The sequence below is a fragment of the Tachyglossus aculeatus genome, chromosome 21, assembly GCF_015852505.1.
Source record: "Tachyglossus aculeatus isolate mTacAcu1 chromosome 21, mTacAcu1.pri, whole genome shotgun sequence".
NCBI lineage: Eukaryota > Metazoa > Chordata > Mammalia > Monotremata > Tachyglossidae > Tachyglossus > Tachyglossus aculeatus.
The window spans coordinates 73,699,069-73,720,216 of record NC_052086.1 but is presented as its reverse complement, the minus strand read 5'-3'; the positions used below and the strand labels follow the sequence as shown (position 1 = coordinate 73,720,216).

Here is a 21,148-nt window from a genome sequence, read left to right as displayed (position 1 = left end):
ACAGCTCATTGTGGACAGGGAATGTATCTACAAACTTTGTACAAACTTGTACAAACTGTACTCTCCTAAGTTCTTAGTAGGGAGCTCTGTACACAGTAAGCACTCAATAAATAAGATTAATTGATTCTGCTCTGTATTGATTCCAAAATAACTTCTGTTCAATTTTAATCTCTCAGCATCTACCTACAGGGAAAAATGGGGAGACATTGTCCCTGATCAGAATTTTATATATAAAAGCAATTATAAATTTCCCCAGAGAGGGTACATGGCTAGAGGAAAGTCACACCTGAGTACTGAATACTGTAAATGAAATGTCAATCTGAAAATGCTAAGAAGTTGCTTGTACCCTATTTTGTGGACAGCAACAATAGGTAATGTTTGAGACCTAAAGCCACCATCATTCCCATTTTATTTGGAAAACCTGATAATTATCCAAGTTTACTGTGTAAAGCATTGAATATATTAGATTTGAGTAGGGGTTCCAACAGCAGGGTTCTTATAGACTCTATTTGCATTCTGGGTTTGTGTTTTTCTTGAATTTGCAGTAACATGTCACTTCTGAATAAGCTTCCTTTCTTTAGAAAGTTATTTTTTTAGTATTAGTTAAGTGCTCAGAACAGTGCCTGGCACATAATGCCGGGCACTGTTCTAAGCGCTGGGGTAGATAAAAGCTAATCAGGTTGGGCAAAGCCCTATCCCACATGGGGCTCACAGTCTTAATCCCCATTTTACATATGAGGGAGCTCAGGCACAGAGAAGTTAAGTGATTCGTTCAAGGTCACGCAGCAAACGCATGGCAGAGCTGGGATTAGAACCCAAGTCCTTCTGATTCCCAGGCCAGTACTCTATCCACTAGGCCACACTACTTGAAAAATTCAAAGACTTTTAAGAAAGGAAGAAGCCTCAGGATGTTTCCTTACCTACGTTCTGCTTTAACGCAGGTGAAAACTCTAAACAATCCACTAGCAACAAATGTTTATCTACTTTTTTCAGAGATTTTCTTCAAACTGCTTTGGTAGCTTGGTTCAGGGATTAACCACCTTTATAATAAGGAAGTGCACCTTTATGTCTAACTAGAATATTTGGTATAAATAGTAAGTTTGCTTCCTCTTTAGTCTTCCTTTGGTATGGAAAACAACTGCTTAGTTTTCTCTTATTATTGCATGGGGGAAAGAATCATGGCCTTTTTGAAATCCAGGGCATTTATTACTTTTTTCCCTTGCTACATACCCTGTCCCTTAAAAAAAGCAAGTTAAATTGGTCTGGTACAATTTTTCTAATTTAGCAAAGGAACTCTAATTCTTTATTTCATATTTACCTAAAATCTCAGATCGCCAAAGGCATAAAATGCCATCTGTAAGGTTTTTTTGCCCCTGTAATCGATAGATGTATTGCAATACGTTCACAATACATCTATTCATCAAAGGGAAAAACACATCTAAAAACTGTTATTTTCCTCTTCAACTTTACAGTCCTGCATTGGATTGCTTTATTAACACCAAATCTGCTTCAAGCACTAATAACAGTAAAGGATTCTCTCCACACAAAATGAGGGAAAGACACAATCTCAAGTTTATCAGAAAAACCATAAAGACCAGTCTTCACTTAGTAACCTCAAGCTTCAAAGTTAAGAAAAACAAAATGTACTTTGGTCTATAAACACTTAATTTGCCACGTCATAATACCTTTGGGAAAACATTAAGTGATAGTCTCATATACACACCCAAAGAGCATTCCTCACATGTATTAAAGATGATATCTGAATGTGAAATTCATAAAATATTCCTAATGTAATATCGAGGCCAATTTAGCTTCAAGTACTGACCATAATTAAAAAGAATTCCCTTCACTTGTGTAGGCGGTAGGGTTCTGGATAGGCTATAGTCTGGTTTCTGGTATCTTTTAAGACTTGCATAGTTTGGTAGGTTTTTTTTTTTTTTAATTTCCTGGCAAAATTTTGTGGGACTTCTCTACAACTGGAAAACAATAGTTAGTTTGTTGAAGATGGCAGCATGAATGCCTGCAATTCAAGCAAGTCTGTCCACGTTTCAATTCCCTGTACTGAAGATTCTTCTGAAGGGTCTGAGCTAAAGCCAGGCTGTTCAACTTGGGTAAGTGCCATGAGTGACAAAAACATAGCCTAAAATTTAGATTCACTCTACAGAAAACATTTTAAGCAAAAGCTGTTATCTAATCTCTCCATCGAGCACCTACCTTTACCAGGGCTGGTCCAGGCTTTGTCGAAGACACGGTATTTGTGGGGAGGCTAGGAACGGTAGAGCGGGTAGTAGATTGATCACCAGCAGAGGGGCTTTTCAGGAATTCAGGGAGAGATGCTGATGAGTACTGGTGAAAAATATGAGAAAAGGTGAATGGTAAAAATACTGCAAACAAAATTATCAAGTCACAAAAAATGAATTCACCTTTTTTGTAGAAAAAAGGAATACTGGAAGAAAATGGGTCAGAATGGTGAAATCAACAGTCTCACTACTTTCCTCGGTGAGAGGGCTACTGAGCATTGCTCTATATCTCAATTCTCCTGTGTTTTCCACTCTAACCATCTAACCACAGCATCACACTCATCAGTCCAATCAGTCTCTCCTACCCATGTCCCTCCTAAATGTGGCCTGTGGAAATTATTTTTCCATCATGGGCAAACTCTCCTTGATCAATTAATGGTATTTATTGAGGGCTTGCTACGTGCACAGCATTGACCTAACTTCTTAGGAGAGTACAATACAATAGAGTTGGTAGACTCAAGGAGCTTTCAATTTAGTGGGGGGATACAGACATTGAAATAAATTACAGATAGGGCAAGCAGCAGAGTATAAGGACACGTATGAATCTAAGTGTTGGGGGGTGAGTATCAAAGTCCAAAAAGGGCAGAGATGCAGAACGGAGGGTGAAAAGGGTTGGGAAGGGAGAAATTAGTCAGAGAAGGCTTCTCAAAGGAGATTGATTTTTAGTACGGCTTTGAAGACGGGGAGAGTGGTGGTCTGTTGGATGTTTAAGGGCAGGGAGTTCTGTTTTGGATATGTTAAGTTTGAGGTGATGGCAGGACACCCAAACAGACAGAAGTGTCCTGAAGGCAAGAGCAAATAGGTAATTGTAGAGAAGGAGCGAGATCAAGGCTGGAGAGATCCCACTGTCAGCTCGCTCGCTCTATGCACCAGCAGGAAAGAGAGAGAGAAAGCGGCACTGCAGAAACCATCGGCATTATAATCAGTTCCTTCGTGCAGGGTTCATGAAGTCACAGGATCAAGGTTTATGGCTTGTTCCTGATGGGAGGAATCACCATCGTCGTCATTTAGCAGGTAAAGGACTTTGATATTACTTCTCTACAGGCTCTGGAGAGGCAGTGTGGCTTAGTGGATAGAGCGTGGGATTGGGAGTCAGAGGGTAATGGGTTCTAATCCCACGCTCTGCCACTTGTCTGCTGTGTAATCTTGGGTGAGTCACTTCACTGCTCTGAGTCTCAGTTACCTCACCTGTCAAATGGGGTTTAAGACTGTAAGCCCCATGCAGGACGGGGACTATGTCAACCCAATTTCCTTGTAAGCACCCCAGTGCTTAGTACAGGGCCTGATGCATAGTAAGCGCTTAACAAGTACCATTATTATTAGGTTCTGGTTAATTGATAACCCCTAAGTCTTTGGAAAACTTAGCCCAGGATACATACACATTTCAAAAGCACATAACCTGGTTTCCATATGGGATATGCCTGCTGTGTATTTAAAAGAATAATCACAAATTCATAGATTTTGTGAGAATCAAATCATTTTATCAGTTATATAAGAGATAAAATGCTACAGCTACACCCCTTTCAGGTAGCTAGGGTAGGATTAGAAAATGGAGATCTTTGGGTCTTCAAGCCACAGTCACCCTCTAAAAATGAACAAGTCCCAGTAAAATGTCTATTTGATACACTTAACGAGAGTCCATTCTCTGTCTACTTTAAAATTACCAGGTTTTTGTGATATTTATTAAAGGATGGAAAGGTACTGTTATGACAAACCATCTGTATCTTAGAACTCTATTGTCAAAAAATTTTCATGCCAAAATTCACTTTCTTACCGTTTTAAGTTCCACACAGGTTATCTTTTCTTTAGTTCCCTCTCAATACACTACGGTACTGTATTATAAAATCCCCCAATTAATTTGACATGGAATCAAATGATCTTCTCCCCACCACAATACTTGGGTTTCAAAGTACCAAGGACTCATCTACCATTTAGTAAATTACATTTTCCTCCTTGAGGTGACAATTACAACTTGAACTTTGGAGTTGGGTGGTTTCCTAGAGTTCCACAACTAAGCACAGCTAGTTATGAAGCAGTGTGGCTCAGTGGAAAGAGCCCGGGCTTGGGTGTCAGAGGTCATGGGTTCTAATTCCAGCTCCCCCACTTATCAGCTGTGTGACTTTGGGCAAGTCACTTAACTTTTCTGTGCCTCAGTTCCCTCATCTGTAAAATGGGGATTAAGACTGTGAGCCCCACATGGGACAACCTGATTACCTTGTATCCCCCCCGTGCTTAGAACAGTGCTTTGCACATAGTAAGCACTTGACGAATACCATTATTATTATTATTATTGTTATGACATCCCCTCATACTGGGATTTCATTCAATCTGTGGTGAAAGCAGGTATCAAAAGTGCCACTATCTCCCCAGTTCTAGCTACTAAAATATTTTTACCTCTGTACTGGCACTAGCAATGACTAGTGCAGGAGGCTCTCCGTACCAGCATGGGTATTGTAACCCTAGCTTTGTATCCCTAAATAATGAAGGGGTTCAGATCATCCATTTCAGAATGCTTGTAGAGACTTGAGTCCATGCAGGGGCTTCATTTTCAATTAACTGCGAAAATAAACATTATTATAACTCAGCCCACTGGAGAAAGGTTAAGGTCTAATTATTTAATTTGAAATAGATTTACGGCAACCTTATCTGAGAGTTGTTGTTTTTTTAAGAAGGCCTGGGCACTATATGCAAAAGAAAATTTCCAAAGGGTCCTAACACTTCTAATCATTATTTTCAAAGCAGTCATTAGATCTTCTTTTCCCTTATCTGATTAAACTATAATTTTATTCATTAAAATTAATGTAGGGAAGGAGACGCCATCTACAAATTGCACACATTTTTCATTTTTCAGAAGGGGCAAAAAGAGAAACACGCGCTTAAGGAGCTCTGGGTACTCAGAGTGAAACTGTTCAAAAATACAAGTAGAAGGCCCTATAGTTCTCTCAAAGAATTGTTACCTTTTAAGTTGTTTAGGATATCTTTTGGTAGATCACTATGTAATTATATAAATGTTTTTTCTTGAAAGGTAATATATTATTTCTGGAATGGTTATTTGCATGCAGATATTGAGGTTGCATGGATCAGCAAGGAACCTATTTACTATTTATCAATAAGTCATCATGTGGTTTGTTTTCATTTCAGATGACACATTTCCTTAATAAGCACCCTAAATTTCCATATTTAGAAAATTCAACCTGTACTGACATGGTACTTGAATAGATGATAGAAGAAACAGCCATAACAGTAAGATTAAAAAAAAACTGGCCCACAAGAATTTTCAGCAGTTTACCAAAATTTCATCGGACTTGTCCAAAGTGACAAAATGTCCCAACCAAGGTGCACCTGATGGCAATAGGAGTTGAATGTGCCTAGAATCTGGACTGTGGTATTTTTCGAACTCATATTAAAATTCTTACTTGGGCTTTCATTGAATTTTTTAGATCTGGCCTGAAAATTATTAGGATTTGGGTCTGCTGTCCAATTATATTTTTTGTGGCCAGGGTCTGTTATCTCTTTTTCCATTTCACTGAGGCTCCTGAAAGATGGGGCTCCGATACCTATGAACTGAAGGCCACAATGGGAGACATTTGACTCTAGTTAAATGTGGGAATACAAGTCAGGTTGATTTCCATAAATTCTTAGGCAATGAGGAAATTACCTTTCACCTTGATAAAAACCAAACCTAACTGACATGAAAATATAAATGGCACCTGTTTGAATTTTATACTTACATGGTTTAGGTACTATGGAAATATCTTAAAGCACACCTGGTTTTTAGGAATTTCGAATCCAAGAAACTGGAACACCTGTTATTCTAAGCACCTTACTGCTCTGAAACCAAAAGAGGGAATTAATTGGTTTCAAACACAGGTGAAAGATGAATGGAGGGAATTATTTATTTTTTTTCTCATTTCTGAAGCACCAGATTTTAGGAGGTTAGTTTCCAGTTTGGCTCTGCCTTGGTTTCGGAGTAAGAAAATAATATCCCATTCATATTTCTAAAGAGATTAAATGGGTATTGATTTTCTTTGGTCTATATAATTTATTCAAACTTCCTTGTCAGTTAGCTAAAATTTTGAAAATGTGGTGTCGCAACTTCCAGATCTTTTATAAAGTTCTATATTCATTTTATGTAGTGACTGAAAGCAACTTAAAAATACAACACACTGCTTTTCTACCCTTTGCAGCCATAACACCCTTGCTTTGCAGCATCTATTGAATCGTAATACTTTTTTCCATGTGGGTTGCCAGTCTCTGCACTGTTCGTTCTGTGATTACAAGAACAAATATCACAGAATAGGTCAGAAAAAACACTGCTGCCAAATGGTTGGCTTTTATGTTCTAAATTAATAGACCAGAGAGTCTTTTCTACCATAACAAAAGGTTGATTTTTTTTCCCTTTTAATTTTCCTTTAAAAATGATTACGGAAAGTTCTGCCCCATGTCACATCGATCTGTCTGTGTGGTCTTGCGAACAATAAAAAGCCGAAGCAAATGTCAAGATAGATTAAAATATTTCCGGTGTTGCCAGTCCTGGATCACCAGCACAATCTATTTCACCTACTCCTGTGCCTATACAGTCTTCTTGACTCACTGCAGTCAAGCTTTTGGGCCTTTCACTTGATCTCACAAGCCCGCAACCTTGGTGTCACCCTCGACTCCACTCTCTCGTTCACCCTACACATCCAATCTGTCACCAAAACCCGCCGGTCTCACCTCCACAACATCACCAAGATCCGCCCTTTCCTCTCCATCCAAACCGCTACCTTGCTGGTTCAATCTCTCATCCTATCCCGACTGGATTACTGCATCAGCCTCCTCTCTGATCACCCATCCTCCTGTCTCTCCCCGCTTCAGTCTGTACTTCACTCTGCTGCCCAGATTATCTTTGTCCAGAAACTCTCTGGGCATGTTACTCCCCTCCTCAAAAATCTCCAGTGGCTGCCTGTCAACCTACGAATCAAGCAGAAACTCGTCACTCTCAGCTTCAAGGCTGTCCATCACCTCACCCCCCTCCTACCTCACCTCCCTTCTCTCCTTCTACAGCCCAGTCTGCACCCTCTGCTCCTCTGCCACTGCTAACCTCCTCACTGTGCCTCGTTCTCGCCTGTCCCGCCATCGACCCCCGGCCCACATCCTTCCCCTGGCCTGGAATGCCCTCCCTCCACACATCCGCCAAGCTAGCTCTCTTCCTCCCTTCAAAGCCCTACTGAGAACTCACCTCCTCCAGGAGGCCTTCCCAGTCTGAGCCCTCTTTTTCCTCTCCTCCTCCCCATCCCCCCCAACCTACCTCCTTCCCCTCCCCACAGCACCTGTATATATGTTTGTACAGATTTATTACTCTATTTCACTTGTACATATTTACTATTCTATTTATTTTGTTAATGATGTGCATATAGCTTTAATTCTATTTGTTCTGACGATTTTGACACCTATCTACATGTTTTGTTTTGTTGTCTGTCTCTCCCTTCTAGACTGTGAGCCCGTTGTTGGGTAGGGACCGTCTCTATATGTTGCCTACTTGTACTTCCCAAGTGCTTAGTACAGTGCTCTGCACATAGTAAGCGCTCAATAAATGACTGAATGAATGAATTTAGACTGCACTCTCTAAGATTTCCAATGACCTCCCTGTAGCAGAGTCTAATCTCTCAGCTGCTTTTGATACTATGGACCACCCCCTCCCTATCAGGAGGCAGGGAATATGCCACTTGTTTTGCACTTCCCAAGAGCTTGGTCAAGTGCCTTTCACACAGTGGATATTTAATAAATACCATTGTGATTACTCCTACTTTTTATATCGACAGTGAGGCACGTGTGCCAAGAAGCAATGACTGTCCTCAAGCCAATGTATTTTTCTAATTAAGGGAGAGTGGTTTTGGTTATTCCTCTTAGGTCCTCGAGTCTCAACACCTGACAAAAGAAAAGTCCCTATAATCTCGGATGCTCAACACATAAACTATACTATGTTTTCTACAAAATAATGAGGTACTGTAAGGGTATTTAGAAGCAGCAAGGCGTAATGGATAGAGCACGGGCATGGAGTCAAAGGTTGTGCGTTTTAACCCTGGCTCCGTCACTTGTCTGCTGTGTGACCTTAGGCAAGTCATTTCACTTCTCAGGGCCTCAGTTACCTCATCTGTAAAATGGGGATTGAGACTGTGAGCCCCATTTGGGACAGAGACTATGTCCAACCCAATTTGCTTGTACGCAACCCAGCGCTTTGTATAGTGCCTGGCACATAGCGCTTAAAAAAATGCCATTATTATTGTTATTATTATTGATAATAAATGAAAGATTCAAGTTGTCTCCAGATTTGTGGGTGGGACAGTAGTGTGCTTCTAAATCTAGGTATGGGAAGATGTATCAATCATATATTGCAGAAAAATGCTATCTACCTTAAGCTTTGGACACAGCTTTTGCAAAAAGAGGGTTAGGTGATTTGGGGCAACATCCAACCCCATGTCACAATCGTAGTGCATGATTCTGAATGCTAACTATATCAGTTGAAGGTGTCTTTTATTTCAAAAGTAAGGGATATTTTACACCAGCTCCTGAATGGAAGTAGGGAGATGAACTAGACAACCTCCTGATTTCCCTCTCAGCCACAAGGTAGAATGGCTCATACATGCTCATGCATGACACAACCTGTGCTAATTGGCAGTTCCTGCTCACTATCGGTAATATGAAATCTTTTCAGTTACCAATTCAAAGGATGAAGGTTTTGAAAAGAGCTGAAAGATTCCAAAATAAGGAAGTCACGACAACAATCGTGGTATCCATATTGTGGTTTATGATCCGTAATTCTGCACTGATTTTTGTTGTTTTAAGAGCTGCTGAAGCATAAAATAAATTGAGTTCCAACATGTGTGCTATTTATTCCACTGATGTTTTGGCAACTTGCATTCCAGCTGCACTTTGATCAGAATTCAAAATACTGACAACTACCCGGGGACAGGCAGGGTTATTGTCTCTTCCAGACCACACAGAAATACATACTTAAAAGATGGATATTTTCACTGTTTCAATTTACATTTCAAAAAAAGGATGTGGTGGAGCTCAACACTCTCCATTTTCAAGTAATTAGCTTTTAGATTTTGAGGGCAGGAAGTTCGTGCATCACCTAGACATACACAAAATATGACAAATTTCTCATTTAAGTGTTCTCTTCTGAAGTGACTTCCAGCTTTTCTTATGGATTTAAAATTTTTTTTATAGGACCTGTCACTGTGTTTCTTGAGTTTCTGCAAAAGGCTTCAGAAGGATACGACAAACCAAGTTTCTCCCAAACTTACGTCTGCTAACTGGATATATGACTTCAAAATGAAGCCTCTTCATGGATGGAAAAGTGCATGGTAGGAAATGTACCCCATTATGGAAAGAGAGGGAAATTTAAAAATTGTTTTCCTGAAGTTAGTTAAAATGGGATGAAAATTTAACACAATCAATAAGCGCTTAGTACAGTGCTCTGCACACAGTAAGCGCTCAATAAATACGACTGAATGAGGCCTAGACTGGTTTATAATGCTCAGAAAAGTACAACAAAAATGTAATGAAATCAAAGCAAGATAAAGAATAGAAATTCACCAGGAATGTAATCTGTCAAATATAATTTTCATCTATAAATTACACAGTTATGGAGCTCAAAATTTCTACTTACAATCTTACAATCTAATTATTTTTGCTCTCTTTCCTGGAGACTAGATACTAAGCAGCCAAAGGAAATGGGAATGACTCTCAGATTCCTGCCAAAGGGGCTTGCCTAGCCATGCTCAATGAAGAAATTTCAGGAGATGAACCTGATATTTTCCCCTTGCAGTAAGGTTTCTGCCAAATTGAGGTTGGGCAGAGAGGTAAGAGAAACACAGTGGATGGAAAAGAAAAAAGTCCAGGATTTTGTGTGAGGTAAAATCAGATGCAACCTGGGTGAGCCATTAGGGTGAAGTTGTCAATAAAAAGCATCTCAGCTTGGAACAGGTTTATCTCAGTTTTAAGAGACAAAACTGAGACTGAACAAATCATGCTGCTCCTAAGTGACAAGCATTCTGAGTTCAGATGGTCTAAAAATGACATATTTTAATGACTCGAGATCACAACTCTTGTCATATTATTCCTTTGTAAAATCTCTTGGTTACGTCTATGCATTTTGAACCTCTCATAGCAAAGACCTACTACCACACATTGCGAACTCCCGAAGATTGTATTAGCCTGGTAGATCTGGCTATAGATATGATACCTGAGGTGCTGTGTTGGTTGTTGCAGGGGATGGCAATTCACTGGTTTTTGGCTCACTTGGGGATGCTGCTGAACCCTGGGAATCCTGGCTTGCTGGCTGGTCTGGTGACAAAGCATCACTGCTGTCTTCGTCAAAAGAAAAATCACCCTGAGATTGGGGGTAGTCCTCTTGTCCAACCCCTACAGGGGAAAAAAAATTCCTTTATTATCCATTGCCAAAAATGCAGTTTTCAAAGACTTGAATATTCACTTTAAACAGCATTCAGACATGCTCCAGATGAGAATTACTCTTTGGAAGTAAATTACACCCGTTTGGAAGAAACATTAACCCTCCTGATCCCTCATCAATCAAATTAATGGTCCTCTGTTTAGAGCACTATACTAGCTAGGTAGGAGAGGGAATGGCAGACATAGTTTCTCTCCTGGAAGAATTAAGAATATAATTGGTGGAGAGAGAATTAACGCTAGCATGAGCGTATATTCTACTACCGACAGCCGTTTATATTTTAGAGACATATAGTTAAGAAAGACACGTGGCGAAGAATTTGAGGAGGGAAGAGGGATGTGAGCCCACTGTTGGGTAGGGACTGTCTCTATATGTTGCCAACTTGTACTTCCCAAGTGCTTAGTACAGTGCTCTGCACACAGTAAGCGCTCAATAAATCCGATTGAATGATTGGTGGGAGTTACTGGATTGTCAGGAAAGGTTTTACACATGAAGTTGGAGTTCTTCCCCTAGACTGTAAGCTCACTGTGGGCAGGGAACGTGTTTACCAACTCAGTTATACTGTCCTCTTCCAAGTGCTTAGTACAGTGCTTTGCACACAGTAAGCAAGATTGATTATCTAGCACAGTTCCCAGACTTGAGGGCAGAAAGGCAGGGAAAGCATTCCACTGAGAGGCACAGCTTAAACACTGACCTGGAAGTGGGAAAGGTAATACTGGTCAGGAGACGGCAAGCAACCTGAGCCAAAAGCCCAAACTGGGATAATACAAGCGAGGAAAATGGGTGTGGGGATTTGCCGCAAAACACGAAATAATGTAAAATCCCTTAGGCACTCTGAGTATCAGTGCCAATGATTTAACGTTAGCCTTTCCTGCCCTCCAACGGCACTGCCTCTGGCAGTTCCCTTCCGCTTGGCAATGCTCACTCCCTGCTGTCTCTGCCTTCTATTGATTTTATTTTGTTAGTATGTTTGGTTTTGTTCTCTGTCTCCCCCTTTTAGACTGTGAGCCCACTGTTGGGTAGGGACTGTCTCTATATGTTGCCAACTTGGACTTCCCAAGCGCTGAGTACAGTGCTTTGCACACAGTAAGCGCTCAATAAAATACGATTGATTGATTGATTGATTGATTCCCCAAGTGCCTGAGCCTGCCTGTGGGCCTGCCAGCTGAAGTATCTTCTCTGTGCATGATACGTGCATACTCCCCTCTGTGCCTGCCTCTCCTTTACAACTAAGTGCAGACACAGACAGGGGATGATGCTGACCACCAAGAGGGGCTGCTTAGAACAGTGTCTAGCTCTCAGAACAGTGCTTGGCACGTAGTAAGCGCTTAACTGATGCCCTGCAAACACACTGGAAAAAGAAACAGCGGAAAAGAATGGCTATTAATTGGCACATGCTTACCAAAGTTGTTGCTTTCACTCTATTACAGATTTGTTTTCTGAGGTGTAGGGGTGTGGGGGCAAACTCAATAAATGCTGTTGCTGATGACGACGATTAGTCTCAACTGTTCTTGCCTATAAAGTCTATGGATTCTCACAGCCAAGTTATATTTTGTCTATTTACCAATAATCGCTTCCTTAACACTGGAGTCTACGGGGAGGATGTTCTTTTCAACTAGTTCCATAGGGCCAGGTCTCTGGGCAATTTTCTCGTTCAGGTCATCTGCCAGCCGTGCTCTCTTCAGTTTCATCTGTGTTGCTTGCAGGGATGGCTCTGCAAATGTTTCTAAAAGAGGAAGCACAATTTTGACCGCTACATGTTCGTCCACTGCTTTCGGATGCACAAATTTAAACTCATACAGATATTTTATTTTTTATGTTTTCTCTGTTACAATAAATGGGAGAAGAAAATGGCTGCTGGGCATTAGTACAGAAGTGTTAGTAATATGAACAGTATCAGTGTCCATAAGGTATTAGAATAGCATTACAGATAAGATATATTACAAATACATAGAGAAGCAGCGTGGCTTAGTGGAAAGAACATGGGCTTGGGACTCAGAGGTCTTGGGTTCTAATCTCAGCTTTGCCACTTGTCAGCCACGTGACTTTGGGCAAGCCACTTAACTTCTCTGTGCCTCAGTTACCTCATCTGTAAAATGGGGATTAAGACCGTGAGCCCCTCGTGGGACACATGATTACCTTGTATCTACCCCAGCGCTTAGAACAGCACTTAACAAATACCATCATCATCATCATTATTATTATTGTAAGCCTGAAGTTGCTTCTGCATCATCTATGCACCTTTAGACATTTGATATTTACCTCAGCCCCACAGCACTTATGTACATATCTTTAAGTAATTTATTATAAATTGCTTATTTATTCATATTAATGACTGTCTCCCCCTCTAGACTGTAAGTCATTATGGGCAGGGAACGGGTCTACTAATTCCGTTGTACCGTACTCTCCCAAGCACTTAGAACAGTGCTCTGCACATAGTAAGCGCTCAATAAATATCACTGATTGATCAAGTGATAGTACATTTATCAGACTAATGATGAGTCTTGGGTATTGTTACTATCAGATTTTAGTGTCCTGATAAGTTGATTGATTGACTTCACTTATTCTTTAACAGATAATGTTTAAAATGCCTATAACTGCATCACTAACCATACTCTATATGATATGAAAGAAACTCTAATCCCTGAAACAAGCATTAAATCAAACACTTTCCTTGGCTCTTGAGATTAGACTTTTGAGTTTAAAAATTTTATGGTGAGGGTAGCCTTTTGATCAAAGCATTTAGTTCACTTGACCATTTGGTTCCCATAATTTGGATGGTCCAGATTTTGGCTCATTTAGGTCTCTTGTTACCGCTTCTTCAGACTTTACCCATCTTGGGTCACTAGAAGCTCTACCACTAGTTGGGGAAAAAAGAATTCAAGCTCAAATATATCAATTTCAGGCATTAGCTTCTCAATCGTACTTACTATCTCCACCCCTGTGAATTGGAAAGGGAGTGTCACGGGAAGAAAGGGTGAGATGGTGGAAACAAGAAGGAAATGGACAAGAGGAAAGGGAAAAGGGGCTGAGGTGGGCAAGGCAAAGGGTGCCAAGTTCCACGCCACTACCGCAGGTTTCTCTTGCCCTCAGGGGGGACTGGGCTAAGTGAGGGTGAGCTGTCTACCCTGGCACTTTGGGAGGTTTTCCAAGGATGAAGTGATGGTTGAAGCTCTAGAATTGTTATGCCATATCATCACATCTAAAACAGAGCTCCTCATCTTTTCCCCTAAATCCACTCCTCCATCTCAGGCAATAACACCACCTTCTCCCAGTCCCAGAATTCGGCAACCTTGGTGCCACCCCCAATTCTTTGCTGCTTTTCAACACGAATATTCAAACTGCCGAATCCTGCCAATTCTTCCTTCCCAGCATTTACTGGACCGACGACTTCTTCCGTGCCCATACTGCCGCTGTCAGTCACATCACAGCCAGGCTACTGATTGAATCAGTCTCTTCGCTGGTTTTCCTGGCCCCAGCCTCTCCCCAGCTCCAACGCATCCTACACGCTGCTGCGAGGACCAGTCTTCTCAAAAGCATCACTTGGTCTACATCTCCCCTCTCCTCCAAACCCTTTGCTGGCTTCCTGTGTCTCTTTCCCTTCAAACAAAAATCCCTCTTCACCAGTACACCCCACCTTACCTATCTGTCCCTTTTATCTGCTATTCCCCAACTTGCGCTCTCTGCTCCTCACGAGCTAACCCTCTAGTTGTTCCTCCTACTCAGTTTACACTGGTATTCTGGCCCTACAGCTTGGCTCACTTCCTTCTCCCGCCTCATCTAAATGATTCCCCCCAGGCTGCCTGAGTAGCCTGGAGCCGGGGTGGGAGAAAGGCCCTACCTCTTAGCGTACCAGGAGTGAGAAAACTTCTGGCCCACCCTCAGCATGAGCGAAAAACACTGCAGTTTTCTGCGGTGCAGTGCTGGCAGAACCAACATCTTGGCTTCACTCTTGGTCCCTTTCAGGTTCCAAAGACAGGGAGGATTAGCTCATCCTGCCAAAAACCTTTGGGGACCAAACTAATAGGGGTGACGGCCTCTCTCGTCCCTATGGAGACGGTGAATATAGAGGCATTCATGTACATATTCAGCTTGAAAAAGCCAGTGACAGGAATTGGTGCCAGGCAATCAGGAATCAGGCCAGTGGACAGGATGACAACAACAGTCTGTCCAAGTCCCTTCCAAACTTTTTTTTGCTAATCCAGCACAATCAAGCACAAAGAAATTTTGCTCCATGGCCATTCAAGATGAAGCTGTTCTTCCCACCACTCTCCTCATATCTAGATGGGCCGGAAATGGGTTGCCGCTCGTGACCTAGGCCGAAGGCTGCGACTTCCACATCTTCTGTTGTAGGCAGTGTTTCTTAAATGAAGAGGGGGACCATATATTTTAGCTGAAGTTTTTAAATAGAATATTATGACGCCAAGGAATTAGTTTGAAAACGTTAATTTCAATTTGGCTGCAAGGAAAGGGCATAAACAGGAGACGGCAATCCAAAGGCAATTTAAAAATCCAAAAAATAGACTGTATTTGAACATTATACTTTTCTTAATGTTGAATGGTCATTTCCATTATGAACCTCAATTTTTATGACTGAATGTCTTGTTTCAATGTACAAGGAGCTGAAATTTAGCCCTAGGGCCATTTTCCCCCTTATGAAGTTAATTTAGTTGATGAAATTCCAGTAATCAAAATTTAGAGCCTCTCATACCAAATTCCTAATCAAAAACAGCTAATCAAAAGGGCCAGTCGCACTTTAAAAATGTGGAAGGGAAACAACGAAATCTGATGCAAACTCATAACTAATAATTATTTGCTTAGGTTTACTTGAGACGATATGTCTGTTATTGGCAGAAGGCTAACTGAAATGGGCAGCATCCATTCAACAAGAATGATCAAAAGTTAATCAATGGGAATGTTTCCACTACAGAAGATACGACTATCAACTTTTGTGTCACATCCAAAGCTTCCTAACTTTGGATCTCTATTCCTGGAAAACTGAGTAAAAATCTGACTGTGAGAAAAAGTTAATAAAGCAGGAATGGCCAGGGATGGTGTGATAATCATTTTTTCTTATCAAAGCAGCATCCTTACCTTCCAAAATGTGCATTCTGACGAGTTCAGAACGATCAGGCCGGCTACGAATCTTATGCTTCAGAAAATTTTCCGTCTTTAAAAAAATATACAAAAGTTTATTTCACACTGATTTAGGGTCAACCCTTTTTAAACTTACCATAATTTTGCAAATAGATCCCATGCCCATTTTTGTGAACTTTGGAGAAAGTGAGAAAAGTGCAGCAAAATTTAATTACTATAATTTTTAAAAATTGAATAACAGTATTGAAATGATAAGTTTAGATAAGCCACACAATACCAGTTTCACACAGTTAACCAAATTTTTTTCCAGTGACCTGAAACAGCATTATTCTAAAATTTGGTCTTCCACAGTCCTTACAATCTACAGATTTAGGAATGGTTGACCACACTTTAGCAAAGGATCAAAAAGATTTGAAAAGGGCAGAATGCACTTAAATGACAGAACACTATCAAAAATGCTTAATATATAAATTTCACAATTTCAAATTTTCCCTTTGTTAATTTCTTTTAGCATAAACTTTTATTTTTGAACTAGTGCTTACTGCACTTTCTTTCATTATGCTGTAAATATAAAATACACAACTAAAAATGCCTTGTATTGTTTGATACAAACATGACATTTTTATTCAATAATCCTCTGAGATACAATTAAAGCATTATTACAATGTATTTGGTTTATATTGAAAAGCTACTCTTTGCCTAAACATACTATAAAAATTGCCTTCTGCTTGCAGAATCTTTAAGACTTCTCAGAATGAAAATATTTTAAGCCAAATTTCTTACCCTGGCTCTTTCTAAGCTTTTTATCTGCTCATGGAATGCAGCTGGGCTCTTCAAAGCTGTAAGGGGGGAAACCAGATGGTTAATGTAATAGGAAAGTGCCTTCTGGAAAAAAACAAAAAACAAAACAAGGCATGAATATGATTTCAGGCCACTGAAACTCTGTATTCTCAAGTCTAGTAGCCCATATCTACTTCATTCCACTTTGGATTATTTTTTAAGATTTCTGAAGGACTTGTTCATATTTAAAGCCTTAAAATGTTGGTTGACATTGGAACCTTTAAAGAGAATTAGTCTTTTCTGCAGATAGACTTGAAGAAGCAGCAAAGCATAGTGGCATAAAAATGGCCTGTATAGCGAAGTTTATCTAGTAGCTTGAAGCCCTGAGTCCCAAAATATTCTCCAGTTCAGTATTTCTTCTAGCTGTCATTCAGAATATAGATTTTTTCTATATTGCATGATGGGGCCGTGCTGCAAGTGAGGCCCATTAGTAGACTTGCTCGGAATGTCCTTTGATTTCCAGGCCCGGGCTGGCCTGCTCCTGAGCCTTACAGAATAAATTTGAATCGTGAGGCTTTAGAAAAAGATTGGATTGGAGTGGAGCCGATTTTGCTAGAGCTCATTTGAAGGAAACCCTTTCCTGAAGCTACAAAATCTGGCCTGAACCCAGATCTTTAAGGAGGTGGTATGGCTAGACTCGCTGGCTGTCAGTGGTCAATTGTATAATAGAGACGATGACCTTTAGACACTCGGGGCACTTTCTCCCTACAATGTGATCCACGGTTAAACAATTTCAATATCAGATTACATTATTTTTAGGGAAATGGGAGTCAAAAATTACCCACGTTAGGGATCAAGCAAATTTATTCTCTATGTTGAAAGTCCTTATCATTTCCAAGTGAGGCAAGAGACGCCGGAGAAGCAGCGTGGCTCGGTGGAAAGAGCCTAGGCTTTGGAGTCAGAGGTCATGGGTTCAAATCCCAGCCCCGCCAATGGTCAGCTGGGGGACTTTGGGCGAGTCACTTCACTTCTCTGGGCCTCAGTTCCCTCATCTGGAAAATGGGGATGAAGACTGTGAGCCCCACATGGGACAACCTGATTACCTTGTAACCTCCCCAGTGCTTAGAACAGTATAACTGCAGTGGGTATAAAAAGTCTGAAGCAATGTTCTAAATACCCTGTTAAAACTGACAAAGCTATAACCCATATATGTTAACCTACTCAATAATCACTCAAAACCAGCAATTCTACAGCCATTTTCCTCATCAATTTGCCTTCACTCTGAATTTAAGAGATGTAATACTTCTCTTGATTACGGAATGAATATCACCATTACTGTACAAAATTATAAATACCTTCTAGACACTTCTATCTGGGATTATATTATTACAATCTGCATTACATTACAAATGATTGCAAGAAAATGTCTTACGTGGCATGATGCCCTGGTCCACTAGTTGTTCTCTTGTCCTCCTCTGCTGCAGCCTCAGCTGTAATACTGTAAAAGGAAGTACAGCACTAATTATTAGTTTACACGCAGTTCCAGAATCCAATGTAAGGAATTTCAGAGGCGAAAGAATTAAGCACTAACGATCATATAGTTTATCATTAATGAATTGCAAATTGGTGGGACTTCCAAGCCATTACCTGACAGAGTCCATCTGATTCAATTACAGTGCCTCCGTTATGATTTCTTCATTTTGTAAAACAAATTCTCAAGAATATTCATCACAGGTCACTCTGATAAAGGCCTCATTTTACCCTTTTATTATAAACTTTTAAATAGTTTTAAATTTTGAACTTGGCTACATTTGTTTTTTAATCACATTCAAATACTGTAATAGAAAACAGCTAGATGGAAAAAGTTACCGACTGAACCAAGACTTAGAATGATGCCCAATGGGCTTATAACTGCTCAGTTTTGGCCACTAGACTGCAGATTACTAATGATTTTGGCTCGATCACCTGGGAAAGTCCTCCTGATGAAGAAAATACCCGTTCTGCTTGTAAATTTAGGGTCCTCACTCTAACCCAAACAAAAGTCACCTGCAAGGGAAGTGGAGGGAAATGGGGATCCTTTGGAGGATTTTGAGGATTGAAGTTTGCTGAGCAACGATTTAGAAAGACGATTCAAGAAGCAGGGGAGAGTCTGGAGGCCAGTTAGGAGGCTACAATTGCCTAAATATACGTTGAGAGCTTAAAATGAGGTGATGGCTGTTTTGAAGAAAAGGTGATCTGATAAATAAGGGGAAAGAATCACCAGTAGTATTTAGCAGTTGACTGGATGGGAGAGCTGGAAGACTGTAAAGAGATGAGGATGAAACCAAAGTGACAGACTTGTGGAGCAGGAAGGATGATGGTACTATCCATACAGACTGGGAAGTTAGAAAGAGGAGGAGGTTTAGGAGGGAAGAAGAGACATTCGGTTTTAGGCATGTTGAATTTGAGGTGCCAGTGAGACAACTCGGTGTTACATTGCATTTAATGTTCTGAAGGCAAGAGGAAATGTGAGATTAAATGTGAGGTCAGGATTAAAGAGGTAGATTTGTGAGTGGATTCTTCATCTGGCAAGCAGATAAGCTCCCTGAGAGATTAAGTTTAAAGTGAGAAAAGTAGGGGATCTAGAACAGAGTCTAGAAGGCCGCCCACAGTTAGAAGATGAAAGCGGGGGAAGAGAAGCCAACAAATGAAACTGAGAGGGGGTCAGAGAGGTTGAAGGAGTAGCAGACGAGTACTGTATCGGTAAAAATTAGGATCTGGTAGCATTTTTAGGAGGAGAAATGGTCATCGGTGACAACGAAGCTGCAAGGCCAAGAAAGATTAGGACAGAGTATGACCTATCGGAATCGGTTATTAAGTCACTGACCTTGGAGAGTGTAGTCCAAGAAAACCTGATTGTAGGGAGTCAAGAAGAGAGTTGGTGGAGAGGAAGTGAAAGCAGCACGGGTAGACGATTTATTTGAGAAGTATGGAAGTATGAGCATGGAGATGGGAGGATAGATGAAGGGAGCTGTGTAATATAGAAAAGACTTTTACAGAATAGGAAAGACATAAGCATGAGAAGAAGGGTTTCCTAGTGGATACAGCAAGGGCTTGGGAGTCAGAAGGAACTGGGTTCTAATCCTGGTTCTGCCATACCTACTGTGTGATCTTGGACAAGTCACTTAACTTCTCTGTGCTTCAGTTACCTCATCTGTAAAATGGGGATTAAGACTGTGAGTCCCATCTGGAAAAGGGACCGTGTCCAACCTGATCTGCTTGTATCTACCCCACGGCTTAATAATAATAATGGTATTTGTTAAGCGCTTACTATGTGCAAAGCACTGTTCTAAGCGCTGGGGAGGTTACAAGGTGATCAGGTTGTCCCACGGGGGGCTCACAGTTTTAATCCCCATTTTTACGGATTAGGTCACTGAGGCACAGAGAAGTTAAGTGACCTGCCCAAAATCACCCAGCTGACAGTTGGCAGAGCCGGGATTTGAACCCATGACCTCTGACTCCAAAGCCCGGCCTCTTTCCACTGAGCCACGCTGCTTCTCCAATGCCAGGCTTAATACAATGCCTGGCACATGGTAAGCGGTTAACAAATGCCATAAAAAAAGCAAGTTTGAAAATAGATGCGAAGGAGCCATCAGAAAAATGAACTACTGCCATTGGAAGTAAGGAAGAAGAGTGGAGTCCTTTCATAAGAAATAAGGGGATTGGATCAGAGGCACAGAGAGTGCAGGGAGATTTAGAGATCCTGAGGGAGACAACTTCTTAAGAGATATGTGAGGAGGATGAAAAAAGCAGGGGAGAGAGAGCAGAGAAGGGGTATTTTAAAAAGTCTTATGGTGCCTATCTTACTAAAAATAGTTGGTGACACTGTCAGAGGTTAGGGAACGAGTTGGTGGGGCACTATGGATTCAAATAGAGTCAAAGATCTATCAATCAATCGTATTTATTGAGTGCTTACTGTGTGCAGAGCACTGTACTAAGCGCTTGGGAAGTACAAGTTGGCAACATATAGAGACGGTCCCTACCCAACAACAGGCTCACGGTCTAAAAGGGGGAGACAGCTCTAGATCTAGAATAGTCGGTGGAAATTGTGTGTGTGAGAAAAGAAGAATATCTGTTTGGCTCCCCAGCTAGATCAAAAACTGCTTATAGGTAGCAACAGTGTTTTCTTTTATTCTCCCGTCTTCTTAGCGCAGTGCTGTGGTGGACTGGTTCCACATAGCCAGCCTTCTGGAAGAAACAGTCCATCCAAAAGTGTCTGCAGTGTCCGAAAGTCCTCAGGTGCTTCCCTCTTCCAGGGATGGGTGATAACTGGGGGCCTCCACAGAGGATACCCCCGGAACGCCACCCACCCATCTAACTGCTGCTAGAGAAGCAGCGTGGTTTAGTGGAAAGCGCACTGTCTTGGGAGTCGGAGGTTGTGGGTTCTAATCCTGGCTCCACCACTGGTCAGCTGTGTGACTTTGGGCAAATCACTTAACTTCTCTGTGCCTCATCTGTAAAATGAGGATTAAGG

General features: G+C 41.0%; 1 protein-coding gene across 2 annotated transcripts in view; it reads right to left on the bottom strand.

The window, feature by feature from the left end:
* MRTFB (myocardin related transcription factor B) overlaps nt 1-21,148 on the bottom strand; it is a 224,856-nt gene that overhangs the window by 40,043 nt on the left and 163,665 nt on the right. For both annotated transcript variants that reach the window (XM_038763518.1, XM_038763519.1), the window contains 6 exons: nt 18,068-18,133; nt 16,639-16,694; nt 15,853-15,928; nt 12,323-12,484; nt 10,534-10,712; nt 2,215-2,346 (listed from right to left, as the gene is read on the bottom strand). In XM_038763518.1, the coding sequence (XP_038619446.1) occupies nt 2,215-2,346; nt 10,534-10,712; nt 12,323-12,484; nt 15,853-15,928; nt 16,639-16,694; nt 18,068-18,133 (671 nt within the window). The remainder of the gene's footprint in view (nt 1-2,214; nt 2,347-10,533; nt 10,713-12,322; nt 12,485-15,852; nt 15,929-16,638; nt 16,695-18,067; nt 18,134-21,148) is intronic.